The sequence below is a fragment of the Podarcis pityusensis genome, assembly GCF_964106645.2.
Source record: "Podarcis pityusensis genome assembly, chromosome: 8".
NCBI lineage: Eukaryota > Metazoa > Chordata > Lepidosauria > Squamata > Lacertidae > Podarcis > Podarcis pityusensis.
The window spans coordinates 71,860,691-71,874,541 of NC_138033.1; the positions used below are offsets into that span (position 1 = coordinate 71,860,691).

At 47.5% G+C, this 13,851-nt stretch overlaps 1 protein-coding gene across 7 annotated transcripts in view; it reads left to right on the forward strand.

Annotated features, from left to right (window-relative positions):
* The window catches only part of ACAP3 (ArfGAP with coiled-coil, ankyrin repeat and PH domains 3), a 150,584-nt gene that overhangs the window by 58,692 nt on the left and 78,041 nt on the right, over positions 1-13,851 (forward strand). For all 7 annotated transcript variants that reach the window (XM_081016072.1, XM_081016075.1, XM_081016071.1 and 4 more), the window contains exons 2-4: positions 944-1,001; positions 2,613-2,732; positions 7,921-7,974. In XM_081016072.1, the coding sequence (XP_080872198.1) occupies positions 944-1,001; positions 2,613-2,732; positions 7,921-7,974 (232 nt within the window). The remainder of the gene's footprint in view (positions 1-943; positions 1,002-2,612; positions 2,733-7,920; positions 7,975-13,851) is intronic.

The following is a 13,851-nucleotide window of genomic DNA, read 5'->3' on the forward strand; positions in this document are numbered from 1 at the left end:
GCCTTGTGTTTTGGGAGAGGAGTTTTCACGCTCCCCAACAAGCCACAACAACTAGCTGTCCATAAGCTATTAGGAAGAACTTCCTGATGGTGCAAACCATTCATGTCAGGAGAATACTGGTTGTGTTAGAGATGTAAGCAGAGGCTGAATGTCCACCAATATCCATGGCTTTCCTGAACTGGTAGAGGGAGTTGATTTTTGATGTCCTTTCCAACGCTATGATTCTGTAATGTATTCAGAAGTTGGAGAAACGGGCCATCGTTTGGCCCTGTCTCCATGTGCCCCTGCTTTCAGCCTTCCTGGCTTTGGGCCTGATAGTCATATACTTGTCAACTGTTCTGATTTGACCGGGACATCCTGTAATTACAGAAGCCATCCCAGCTTCTGATTGGATCTTGAGATGTCTCTTTTTGGCTCCCGTGCCTCTCTTTTCCCACCCACCTGCCTGCCTCCCCCTGATGCTTGCCCACCCAAAGTGGAAACACAACAAGTGCCACTTCCAGCTCTTCCTCCTCCCCTATAGAGATATGGAATAATGTAGACCGAAGCGCTGCTAGCACTTCTGGCCTCCAAGAAAAAAATGGGTATCCACTCTCTCAGTGCAAAGTGTGCCTTGGAGAACAGGGGGTGGTTCATCATCGAGTTGCTAAGAGCTGGAGTGGCGCCATTTTGCACCATAGATATTTGGAGTTTCCAGATTGTTTACCGGAAGTTTAGGTTGCATTGTGACTCTACACCTTTCCCTATATTTATGTCTGTCCCTCTTCATGCCTCTCAGCCACCAATCAGCACGCTGCTGTCTGTCCAGCACGCTCCTGAAACTTTGGGGGGTGCAGCCCTGAAAGACGCAGTCCTGATTTTCCTCTGTGGCACGTTGGAGGGTATGCAATGAATCTCACGCAGTCTCAAGCAAGAGCTTATGTCTATGTCTCCCTTCTTGCAGGGCGACCATAGATGAGGTGGAAACGGATGTTGTGGAAATAGAAGCCAAGCTTGACAAGGTAAGTTGGTGGAGCTCACACAAACACGCACAGAGGCAGGCAAATCCAGTGGCAAGGTGGTTAACAAATATGTGATCCTCGAGATGCTTCTGGACTCCAACTCCCATCCTGCTTGACCATTGGCCCATGCAGGGAGTTGGGAGTCCATGAAGGGCCTGTGAAGAGGGATTGACTGTTAAACCACTGGGAATTGTAGCTCTGGGAGGGGAATAAGGATCTCCTGTTCCTGCCAACCTAGCAGTTCGCAAGCACGTTAAAGTGCAAGTAGACAAATAGGTACCGCTCCAGCGGGAAGGTAAATGGCGTTTCCGTGCGCTGCTCTGGTTTGCCAGAAGCGGCTTAGTCATGCTGGCCACATGACCCGGAAGCTGTATGCCAGCTCCCTCGGCCAATAAAGCGAGATGAGCACCGCAACCCCAGAGTCGGTCACGACTGGACCTAATTGTCAGGGGTCCCTTTACCTTTACCTTAACAAATCTCAGCACCCTTAACAAACTACAGATCCTCCCAGGATTCTTTGTGGGGAAGCCGTGACTGTTTAAAGTGGCATCATAGTGCTTTATGTGACTGTGGCCTGTATCTCAGTTGCTTTAAAGCTGTTACTTTTTTTTTTGCCGTACTGCTGCATCCCTGGATGGCCTCATTTTTGCTTCTTTAGGCTGTTGTGCTAGATTTCCCTACACTTTGTTACATTTCTAATAATATTTTAGGGGTTCCCCGGCTGCATGCGCCCCTTCCCAAAGGCACTGGTTTGCATCTAACGCTAGCCCTGGACCCTCTGACGTTAATGAGCTTGACTCACTTGGGTACTTTAATTTCAGTGGGCCTCCTCTGAGTAGGGCTCGGCTGGGTAGAATTCCTCCCAAAGCATCTGCTCACAGCAAACGGCATGCAGCTTGGTCTGCTGTGTGTGGGGACCGAACAGTGTTGCAGAAACTGCCACGTTGCAGAATACGCCTCCCTTTCGCTTCCAGAGGCTTCCTCCAAGCCACGCTGGTGTGTCCATCTGGGAGCCAGATGTGGCCGGCAGCTGCATCTTTTTGGGTTTTTCTTTTTTCGTTCCCTGGAATCGGATGCAGCAGCTCGGAGACGTTTGCCAGCACCCATTTCTCGGCCCTGCCAGATGACAGAAACAGAGGGAACATGAGTGGAGCAGCCAAAGGTTATTCTGTGTGCTGGCTCTGACTTGCACCTACTTCTCAGCCTTGGGCAACTCTCCTTGCCCTCTGTTTACTTATTTGGAGCATTTGCACTCCGTCATTCTGCCAAAAAGGCTCCCAGAGCAGCTTGTGTGTAGCCAGTTTAAAACAAGACGGTCTCTGCTCACAGGTACGCAATCTAAAAATGCATGACACACGTGGGGGAAAAGAGACAGGGAAGGAAGAGGGCGGAAAAGCAAACTCAGGTGCCAGTTATTGTTTTGTGTTTTTTTAAAAATTAATATTTATTGCTTTTCCAACGATTTAAACACTACAAAAACAATACAATACAATACAAAAACGCTACATAACACTGACACATTAAACACATTAAACTAACAAAACAAAACACAGTTATTGTTGTGCCCATTTCTGACCGATGCCCCTTGTCCCACACTTCTTTCCTTCTCAGCTGGTAAAGCTATGCAGTAATATGATAGATGCCGGGAAGGCCTACCTCATCACCAACAAGCATTTTGTCGGAGGGGTCCGGGACCTTTCACAGCAATGCAAGAAGGACGAAATGATCTCGGTAAGCAGACGGCATGCAGCACTGCCCCACCAAACCCCAGGTCTATGAGGAGCTAAAGGGTGAGGTGCACAGGGTGCCTGCCCTCAGCACTGAGCCATTAGAGCCGGCCCTACGCTTAGGGAGAGGGAGGCAGCCACCTCGGGAGGCTGATTTTAGGCATCGTGAAAGAGCGTGATTTATTATTGCTCTATTCTTACTGACAGGGAGAGGAAGTGGCTTAGACTGGACACCTTAAACCGTGTGTGTGTGTTTAAAATTTGCTGCACTGCCTCAGGCAGCAAAATACCATGGGTGGGCCTGGGCGGGCAAACTCTACTAATCTACTAATGCAGTAGTTACCAAAGAGGGCAGGATTGCCCCTGGGAGGCCAATGAGATTACCTAGCGTTGTGCTCAGAGGCAAGGGGGTGACAGGAAGGGGTAAAAAAAGCAAGCAAGCAAGCAAGCAAGCAAGCAAGCAAACAAACAAAACCCCCAAATCTATCAGACTTGGAAAAGCTGGTATCACTGGATCAAGTTCAACCATTTTGTTGAATTCATTGAACTAAATAGTTTTCACTGGATTTTGAATAAATGTGAAATTAATTGTTATTGGTTTGGATTTTATGGTGTTACCATCTTCCTTAGTGGGTTGTGCAAACTGCTGTTCTTGATAATACTTTTTATAGGGCATGGTAGGGTAGGGTAAGGGATGCGGGTGGCACTGTGGGTTAAACCACAGAGCCTAGGGCTTGCCGATCAGAAGGTCGGCGGTTCGAATCCCCGTGACGGGGTGAGCTCCTGTTGCTCGGTCCCAGCTCCTGCCAACCTAGCAGTTCGAAAGCACGTCAAAGTGCAAGTAGATAAATAGGTACTGCTCCAGCGGGAAGGTAAATGGCGTTTCGCCAGAAGCGGCTTAGTCATGCTGGCCACATGACCCAGAAGCTGTATGCCGGCTCCCTCGGCCAGTAAAGCGAGATGAGCGCGGCAACTCCAGAGTTGGCCACGACTGGACCTAATGATCAGGGGTCCCTTTACCTTTACCTTTAGGGTAGGGTAGGGGGCACTGGGGATGAGGTTATGGAACCAAGCGGGCAATGGTTTAGGAACCACTGTGCTAATGTGACGAATAGGATGCAGAGCACCTGGTGGTAGACTGAACGTGATTCAGTCTCTGGTATTTCCAGGTAGGACAGGGAGAAATCTCTGTCTGAACCGCCAGAGAGTCATTGCCTGCCAGTGTTCATCAACTTTGGTTCCTCATACATTGTTAGGCTACAACCTCTATCATCCACAGCAAGCCACAGTCCACCCACATTTGGTACTGCTTCGAATGTCGCCTGCCTGCAACCCTGGAGAGCCACTGCTGATCAGTGTGGTCATTACTGAGTTAGAAGTGCCCATGTTCTGATTCTGGATAAGGCAGCTTCCTATCTATTCATAAAATCTAATGCAGGGAAGCAGATTCAGCCGTTGAATTAGTGTTCCTGGAGGAGGGGTTGAGAATTAGATACATGTGACATTTGCACAACAATGCGGCAGTGACAACAATTTCTGAGCAAGGTCAGTCTTGAGTATTTGAGAGCTGAGAATTTCAGCGTTTCCAGAGGAACACTGTGGGTTTGTGTTTCTTTCGTTTTTCCTTTTTGCAAATTAAAGCACCAAATCAGACACGTGCAAAATTATCCTTCCTGCAATTGCAGGCGCAAACCCACCATTTTCTGTATTTTTGCAAAAAGGGTAAATGCATAAAGCTGTTTGGATCTGGTAACTCAAGCTTAAGCAACACACACACTCTCTCACACACACACCAGGCTAAAAATATCTGAGGAGTTGGATGCCTCAAGGAATCGCATCTCTTTCTGAAAAGCCAGAAAGCAGAGATGATGCATCTGAAGTAGGTCAGCGAACATCCGCTATTTGGGAAGAGGGAGGATAAGTCGTTGCAGAGGGAACTGAACAGGAGCCGAGGCAGTACCTTTGGGATGGGGATCAGAAGGACAGGGAGAAGCCTCTTGAGTTCATAACACGAATTGGGGTGGGGGTGGGTAGAATTTCAATTCCTATTACATTTAAAGGCGGACCTACCTGATTTGCGCTGGCCAAAACAATATGAGACCTGAAAGACAGCCATCCTTCAAAATCCGCACTTTTTCAATTTTTGCAATTCAGTGCTCTGGCCAAGTCATGCATACAAGAAATGCATGTAACTGGGGTAAAGTGTGCATAGAAATGCATATGAGCAAAAATCACATTACATATACATTGTATTAGGGAAAATGTAAATATTAGGAGAAACATGGTTTGCAAATGTGTGTAGATTAGGCAAAATAGCCCCAGGCAAGCATTGTGTACAATAACGCATATAATTGGAGTAAATTGTACATACATATATATATGTGTGTGTGAGAGAGAGAGAGAGAAAAAGAGAGAGAGAGAGATGTAAACATTGAACGTTATTGGGCAAAATGGTTTTGCAAAATTGTGTTTTATAGTCAAAATTGCACACAAATGTGTGTATATTTGGAGAAATATGCACTGCAATGCTGATGTGTATATCCCACACTGATGTGGCAGTGTTGGGAACTGAACTTGACTGGAAGAATGAGAAAGTGAAATGCACAGACTTCCGCATCACTGGTTCTGAGCTGCACCTCTGAGAACATCAGGATGGATTTGCCTGTTCATTTTTCTCAGGCAAGCACCATGTTCTTTGAAAAGTGGGGTACTCTTTGCCCTGTGCACAGAGCACTTGTAGAAATCTCACCACAGCAAACGGGGGTTCACCATCACGTACAGCCAGTCTCCCAAAGAGCTCAAGACAATGTAGATATGAGGGTCTTCGTCTTGTAATCTAGGAAGTGGGTCTGGCCTGCAGAGCCAACCCTTTTCTCCTCTATCCACCCCCACTCCCCACAATTGCCCAAGTTTGATAGGTGGGTGAGGCTGACCGCAGGTGACCCAGGAAGTGAAGGATGAGCACGTGGGCAGAGGGATGAGGAGAGTGGTGCTTGTTGAGACTGGAGCTAAATTAAGGGGGGGGGGAGGTGTTGTTTACATCTACAGTGGTACCTCGGATATAAGGATTTGTTGGAAAGTAAAACACCAAGGTGGCTGTCACCAATGGAGGCAAAGGCATTGAAAAAAACAAATATGGAGACAAACTGGCCAAAATATTGTGAAATTCTAGAACAAGTTGGAGACAAACTAAAATTGCAGAGTTTTGACAAATTAAAAACTAAAGTTCGAGATTGGCTTCACTATTACCAAATAAGGGAGGTTTTTAACCTAGATAAAAAGATTGGTTTCCAGGAGGAAAAATCTAAACTGGAAACGGAATTGTTAGAACCTAAAACTAAAAATCTGTCAAGAATGTATAATCTGCTGTTGAAATGGAATACACAGGATGAAATGGTTAAGTCTGCTATGATTAAATGGGCACAAGATGTTGGACACAATATTATGTTTGCTGACTGGGAACGGTTATGGACCACAGGTATGAAGTTTATGGCTTGCAATGTATTAAGAGAAAATATAATGAAAATGATCTATAGGTGGTATTTAACCCCAGTCAAGCTAGCCAAAATCTATCATTTGCCCGATAATAAATGTTGGAAATGCAAAGAAAATGAAGGAACCTTTTTTCACCTTTGGTGGACGTGCCCAAAGATCAAGGCCTTCTGGGAAATGATATATAATGAATTAAAAAAGGTATTGAAATACACTTTTGTGAAGAAACCAGAGGCTTTCCTCTTGGGCATGGTCGGCCAATTGGTGAGAAGGGAAGACAGGAATTTTTTTATGTATGCGACAGCAGCGGCAAGAATACTCATTGGGAAATACTGGAAGACACAAGAATTGCCTACCCGAGAAGAATGGCAGAGGAAAGTGATGGACTATATGGAACTGGCTGAGATGACCGGCAGAATTCGAGATCAGGAAGAAGGGTTGATGGAAGAAGACTGGAAAAAATTTAAAACATATCTTCAGAAACACTGTAATATAAAAGAATGTTAGAAAAAGGTTGGAGAAGAATATTAGACCGTATTGGCAGACAGGGTATAATGGAATAAGTAAACATGAAGTGTAAAATGAGGATAGAGGAGAATTAAGTACTTTCGAATGTTAAAATAAGTAAAAGAAAAGAAGGTTAGAAGGATTTGCTGGAGATACGATTTAAACTAGAATACAAAGCAGGGAGGTGAGAGGAAGTCATGGAAACAAGTAAATGGGAAAATGGTTGTAATGGTCTAATTTGATTTCTGTTATTTTCTACTGTGATTTTTTGTCTTTTTTATTTCTTTTTTATTGTCTGTTTTTTGTAAGATGTATGTGGTTTGTGTTTTTTCTTTTCTATATTTTTTTGTAACTTTAAAATTGGAATAAATATTCTTTAAAAAAAACAAAAAACAGTGGTACCTCGGGTTAAGTACTTAGTTCGTTCCGGAGGTCCGTTTTTAACCTGAAACTGTTCTTAACCTGAAGCACCACTTTAGCTAATGGGGCCTCCCGCTGCCACCGCGCCACAGGAGCACAATTTCTGTTCTCAACCTGAAGCAAAGTTCTTAACCTGAAGCACTATTTCTGGGTTAGTGGAGTCTGTAACCTGAAGCGTATGTAACCTGAAGTGTATGTAACCTGAGGTACCACTGTATAAGGTTCTAAGCACAGAGGGGTTTTTTTTGGAGGAGTTAGAGTTAGGGTGGTTAAGAAGACAGTCTGGAGTTAGAAGAGACAGAGAAGATAAGTCTGTGAGTTGGGCTAGTCTGGTATGAGAGAGTGAGGGAATTTGTTAACAGGAGTCAGTCAAACCGTTGAGATAATCAGTCAGAAGGTATTAGGAAGGTATAGGTCAGTAAAGAAACTAAAGTTAAGATACTGACAAGAATATTATCTGAGAAACCATAAACTTGTTAATCTTTGTAAAATAAACTTGGGGGGGGGGGGTTGGTTCACTTTTAACAACTGTCTGGACTCAGTGTTTTACCAGAGAGTAACAGGTTGGTGGCAGCAGGGAAGCGAGCACAGTGGTGGCACAGGGATCAATAGACCGTTAAATGTCCGGGGACCCTGTGTGATCGCCACAGTGGTGCTTGATGAGACTGGAGCTAAATTAGGGGGGGGTGTTTACATCTATGTCCACCCCCCACTCTCCCTTTCAGGCCTCTGTTCTTCTCTCACTCTCTTCCATGCCTCTCTTCCTTCTGCAGGAATGCCTGAACAAGTTTGGAGACAGCCTGCAGGAAATGGTCAACTACCACATGGTAAGTCTCATCCTGCCACGAGTTCCTTGGTGCGGTGCGGCTGTGGCTGCATTAAGTGATGTGTCGTAAACATTATAAAAGCCTTGCACACGCAGTGCCGTTAACAGACCTGAAGGTCGCAAGTGAGCTGCCTTGCTGATTGAGATCAAGGCTGATCTCTCCCACTGTCCTGCCTCCGAGAGTGGACAGCACAGACTCTCCAGTGTCCAGGAAGTTCCAAGGAGCACCGTCTCTTAAGGACATCAGATGAACTCTGCTGGATCGGGTCAAAGGCCCTTTTAGCACCATATCATATTCCAACAGCGGCCAACAAGATCCTTCTGGGAAGCCCCCAAGCAGGACTTGGGGTGCAACAACAACTATCAGGGCACTTGGGTGGGGCAGCTCTGGTGTTCTTGCCTGGCTCATGGTCTCTTCTGTTCCTGTGACTATGGAGGAGGTGGGGTGGTGGCACTTGAGAGCTGGACAGGAACCCAGACTGCTAGTGTGGGGACCTTTGGTCTTGGGGCAGGGGTGTCCAGCTCAGGATTGTAGGCAGTGCAGATGTGTGCTGGAGGAGTTGCTTCTCAAGGGAAGGCCCATAGCTCAGTGACAGAGCACCTGCTTTGCATGCCAAAGGTCCCAGGTTCAATCCCCAGCATCTCCAGGTAAGGTTGGGAGAGACTCTCTGTCCAAAACCCTGGAGAACAGCTGCCAGCCAGTGTAGACAATACTGGGGTAGGTGGACCAACGGTCTGACTTGGTATAAGGTAGCTTTCTATGTCCCTGTCTTAAGGGGAGTGGCTGTAGCTCAGTGGTAGAGCATCCATTTTGCATGGAGGAGGTCCAGGTAGGGCTGGACAGCTGCTGCCAGCCAGTGTGGCCAATACTGAGCACATTGGACCAACTCAGTGTGAGACAGCTTCCTTAAAATTTAAGGGAAAGGGTCACAGCTCAGGGCTGGAGCACCTGTTTTGTTCTATCCCAGGCAAAAACACTTGAGGAAGGGTGCTAAGCAGAAGGGCATGGCTTAGGAAGGAGGGGTGTGGCCTGGGGAGGGTCCCCAGGGCCAGCTGGAGAGGTCTGGAGGGCTGCATTTGAACCCCCCACCAGCTTTGAGATCCCCCCCACCCCTGCCTCAAATACTGCTCTCATTCGATGCTCATTAATAATAGCATTTATATAGTCCTTCCTGACTGCCGTTGCTGTGATCTGAGTTCACCCGTCCCTCTAGCCAGGGCGTTCCACATAAGCTGCTGAGTTAGCTCTTCAGCAAGCCAGGAACTGTGTCTGCAGAGTAACTCCAGACAGAGGGAGTGGACGGCACAGGATGGCTGCCGCTCTTTTGGAGTGGGGCGAGGGGGCTTTGAAATAAGGAAAGGTTTTCTCCCCCGTCCAGCCGCGGCAGGTCAGGGATGGTGCAGGCTGTGTTTCCGCTCCATGTTTCGAAATTTTTTTGGGGGGGAAATCAGTCACCGGGAGAAAGTCTGGCAGGGGCGTCTAATCCTCAGGGCTGTAAAATCTGCGTCCAGAAGGGGAAGGCATAAAATGGTTTCCTTCTCAATGACACTCCTGGGGTGAAGGAAGAGGGCCATGCAATCTCAACCTCAGTTTTTCCATAGGTCTATTGACATTCATTTTAGTACAGTGGTTAAGAACTTAATTCGTTCCGGAGCTTCGTTCTTAACCTGAAAGTGTTCTTAACCTGAGGTACCACTTTAGCTAATGGGGCCTCCCATGCGATTTCTGTTCTCATCCTGAAGCAAAGTTCTTAACCCGAGGCACTATTTCTGGGTTAGTGGAGTCTGTAACCTGAAGCGTATGTAACCTGAAGCGTATGTAACCCGAGGTACCACTGTAGTGGTATGGACTTGGCCTCAGTAAATATTAATTAGTTTTTATTCTTAATTATTTAATATGCCACTTGCTGCCCAAAACAGGATTCTATCCAGTTGCACAGGCAATTAAAATATAAGCATTAGTTATTAGAATATGCAATAGGCAAGAACAGTAAAACAACACAGCAATTAAAACAGGAAGTGCAGGTCTAGATTGCGCTGATAAGATTTCATTCATTTGCTTGCTGCTTTTAGATCCTCCCTTTCCTGCGAGGAGTTCAAGGCAACATATACATGGTCCTCAGTTGCTTATTTTATCCTCACAACAGCCCTGTGAGGTAGGTTAAGCTGACTGGCCCAAAGTCAGTGGCTGAGTCAGGGTTTGAACCAGAGTCTCCCGTGTTGTAGTCAAATGCTCTAACCACTTTACCACACTGACCATTAGGTGCAGAGATGGCACCGAGTAAAGCCAGGCATTGAGAAGGGGTCCATCCATTGTTAAAAACATATCTAAGGAAAGGTCCTTATAGGTTGGGGGCAGGGAGAACCTCAGGCCTGGGGGCCTAATGTGGCCCTCCATGTGTCTCTACCTGGCCCTCCCAATTATCCCCAGGCCACACCCCCTCTCCTCAGGCCACACCCCTCACCTGTCCTGTTTTAGACCACAATATTTCTTGCATGGTTGGAATGTGTCTTATGCCTCTAGCCTGACTAGGAGGGTGGTGGTGAGATGTACATTGGTTACTCCACCCACTTTAGCCCCCGGCCCCGCCCACCACTGGCATGCGGCCCTTGGAAGGCTGCCCAGGAGGGAGTGCGGCCCCTGGGCTGGAAAAGGTTTCCCACCCCTGTTGTAGATCTTCTCAGCAGCCTCTATATCCTTTCAAATGCACCACATCTGGGCGCAGTTAGCTGTGATTCTAAAACTAGATGCCCTCCCTTAATGGAGAGAGACAAGAGACGGTGTAGGGAAAAAATCTAGGTCATACACACGCACACACACACACAGCCCAAACACCCTTCAGTTCGTTCAGCTTTCAAGTTTGTGCATCTCCTGCTGAGCAGCAAGCTTAAAATACTCGCAGGGCGTTGGATTGGCATTTGCGGGGGATAATTTCTATTATTTTTTGAAAAGTTGTTGGTAGCACTGTGCCGAAATCTGTCCTCCCCCAGATTTTCAGCAGATAATTTCCAAATGCAATTTATTTTCCCATTACTGATGGTTGGGAGGGAAACACGGTGGGGTGTGTGTGTATTTTTCAGTTCAGCACCAGTTGTTAGCGTATGACAGGGATGGGGAACAACAGCAGGCCTGGGGGAATCAAATGAGGCATTCTGGACCTCTCTGCCTGAGCCTAAGGACACTTCCCAGGCCACGCCCCCTCTCCTCAGGCCACACCCCTCCCCAGCCCTGCTCTGAACTCTCCTTTGGGGGTTTTTGTGGTTAGCTGGAAAGCATCCTTTAGTTCTGATTGTGCCTCTTCCTGCTTGCCTGGATGGGAGGACAGAGAGGGCTGTGTTTAGAAATTAGCCTGCTGGACAAAGGTGAGATCTGCATCTGTGGCCGCACCCATCTCTGCCTCTGGTCACCAGGCCGAAGGCTCCCTGTTGCTGGAGCCTGAAAAGCTTTTTGCTGCAAGGCTGGCAGGTTGGGTGCCGGGCGAGCCTCTCCTAGGCTCTCCAGAGGCTCTCTTGAAAAAGGTTAGATGGACCAGTGTGCAACATTTTATGTACCCTCCCCTGAGTGCTCCCAAACCTGCAACGCAGGTTTCAGCCTTTGCTGAACGTTCTCAAACATTTTTCTCTGGGCCACACCTTCAGTATAGAAATTTGTGCACACCAAACCGAATTCTTTATTGCTAAGGAATACATTGGAAAGCAAAAAGAAACAACTACCAGTGCTTGATATATATGCTCTATGTTATATTAGAGCACAACTACTTTATAATGTAATACAGCTACATAAGAACATGAACCAAAAGATAGTTATAAATAAACCTCTTGCATATTCTGCAAATGAAAACTTTTTTTTATACTGTACTATACTATAAGGGATGCGGGTGGCGCTGTGGTATAAACCACAGAGCCTAGGGCTTGCCAATCAGAAGGTCGGCGGTTCGAATCCTCACAACGGGGTGAGCTCCCGTTGCTCGGTCCCTGCTCCTGCACACCTAGCTGTTCGAAAGCACGTCAAAGTGCAAGTACATAAATAAGTACCACTCCGGCAGGAAGGTAAACGGCGTTTCTGTGCGCTGCTCTGATTCGCCTGGCCACATGACCTGGAAGCTGTACGCCGGCTCCCTCAGCCAATAAAGCGAGATGAGCGCTGCAACCCCAGAGTCGGCCATGACTGGACCTAATGGTCAGGGGTCCCTTTACCTTTATACTATACTGAAATGTTTAAATGCTTCTTTGATTGCCCTTGAATCTTCCTGCCACACTTGCCATCCTCTCCTGCCACATCAATGCGGCGTTCCACACCCTTTGAGAACCACTGGTTTAAAAAGCATTATTCAGAAGAGCGGTTTTCCACAACCCACTGAGGAAGATAACAAGGCAATAACATTCAAAACTGTAACAATTCATTGCACATTTGTTCAGAATCCAAGTGAAATGATTTAGTATAATTATTTTGACAAAGCTGATGAACTTGGTCCGGCGATACCAGCTTTTTGAAGCCTCTTAGGGTACCCCCTGCCACCCCCTTGCCTCTTAGCAGCTCCCCCCCAAAGGTAATTATACTGCCCCCTGTGGCGGTGGGGAGTACTGCTCACTTTGGGAACTGCAGCTCTTTTTCACAAAAGCACCTGCTTCTGCCTTCCACACCAAATGAGAAATCCACAAAACTGCCGCCGCTTGCAACTCTCCTTTCCCAAGGGCATGCTGCTCCACACAGGGTCCTGCGCTCTCATGCGCGGAGATCTTTCTCCGGGGAATGTCTGTAGATTGACTCAAACATTTTTCTGCCGGGCGGCGAAGCCTGGAGCAATCTGGAGGGGGAGGAAAGTTATTTTTAGTGGTTTTTCTGTTTCTGTGCTTCGTGTCTGTCCCCCCCCTCTTGTGTGCGCATGGGGGCAGGATTTAGCACGTTGGCTCATCCCCTGCTCCCTGTGTAAAGGCAGAGGGAGTCGTGCTCACTCTGGGTGTGCGTCACACGAGGGTTTGGCCTTTCATTATCATCGCAGAGAAGCACCGTATTCTGTGGCAGCCTAAGTAGCCCCCAAATGGGCGTTATGTGGGAATGGCAGGGACAGAAACCGGGCAAGGCGGGGTGACTTCTGCTGGATCCCAAATCTGGCAGCCTACCCTGGCAAAAAAAAAAAAGGGTGGCATAAGTCACACTCTGGGAGGGACGCGGGTGGCGCTTTGGGTTAAACCACAGAGCCTAGGACTTGCCGATCAGAAGGTCGGCGGTTCGAATCCCCGCGACGGAGTGAGCTCCCGTTGCTCGGTCCCTGCTCCTGCCAACCTAGCAGTTCAAAAGCACGTCAAAGTGCAAGTAGATAAATAGGTACCACTCCGGCGGGAAGGTAAACGCCGTTTCCGTGCACTGCTCTGGTTTTGCCAGAAGCGGCTTAGTCATGCTGGCCATATGACCCGGAAGCTGTACGCTGGCTCCCTTGGCCAATAAAGCGAGATGAGTGCCACAACCCCAGAGTCGGTCATGACTGGACCTAATGGTCAGGGGTCCCTTTACCTTTACCTTTAAGTCACACTCTATTTCAAAGGCTTGTTTTCCTTCTGCTGGGAGTACATTTTTCCAGCTTCCAATCCTTAGGATGTATGGGCTAGTTTCTGAGCCACACACTTAGTCCCAGAAGTAATTTTGCGCATTTGTGAAGAGGGGCCATAGTGCACTTGTTTTGCATGCAGAAGGTTCCAGGGTCAATCCTCAGCATCGCCAGTTAGGGGTGGGAAATATTCCTGCCTGAGACTCTGGAGCGCCCTGTAGGCAACGCTGAGCTAGACAGACCAGTAGTCTGAGTTGGTTTAAGGCAGTTTCGTAGAATCGTAGAGTTGGAAGGGACCCGTAGGATCATCTAGTCCAACCCTCTGCAAT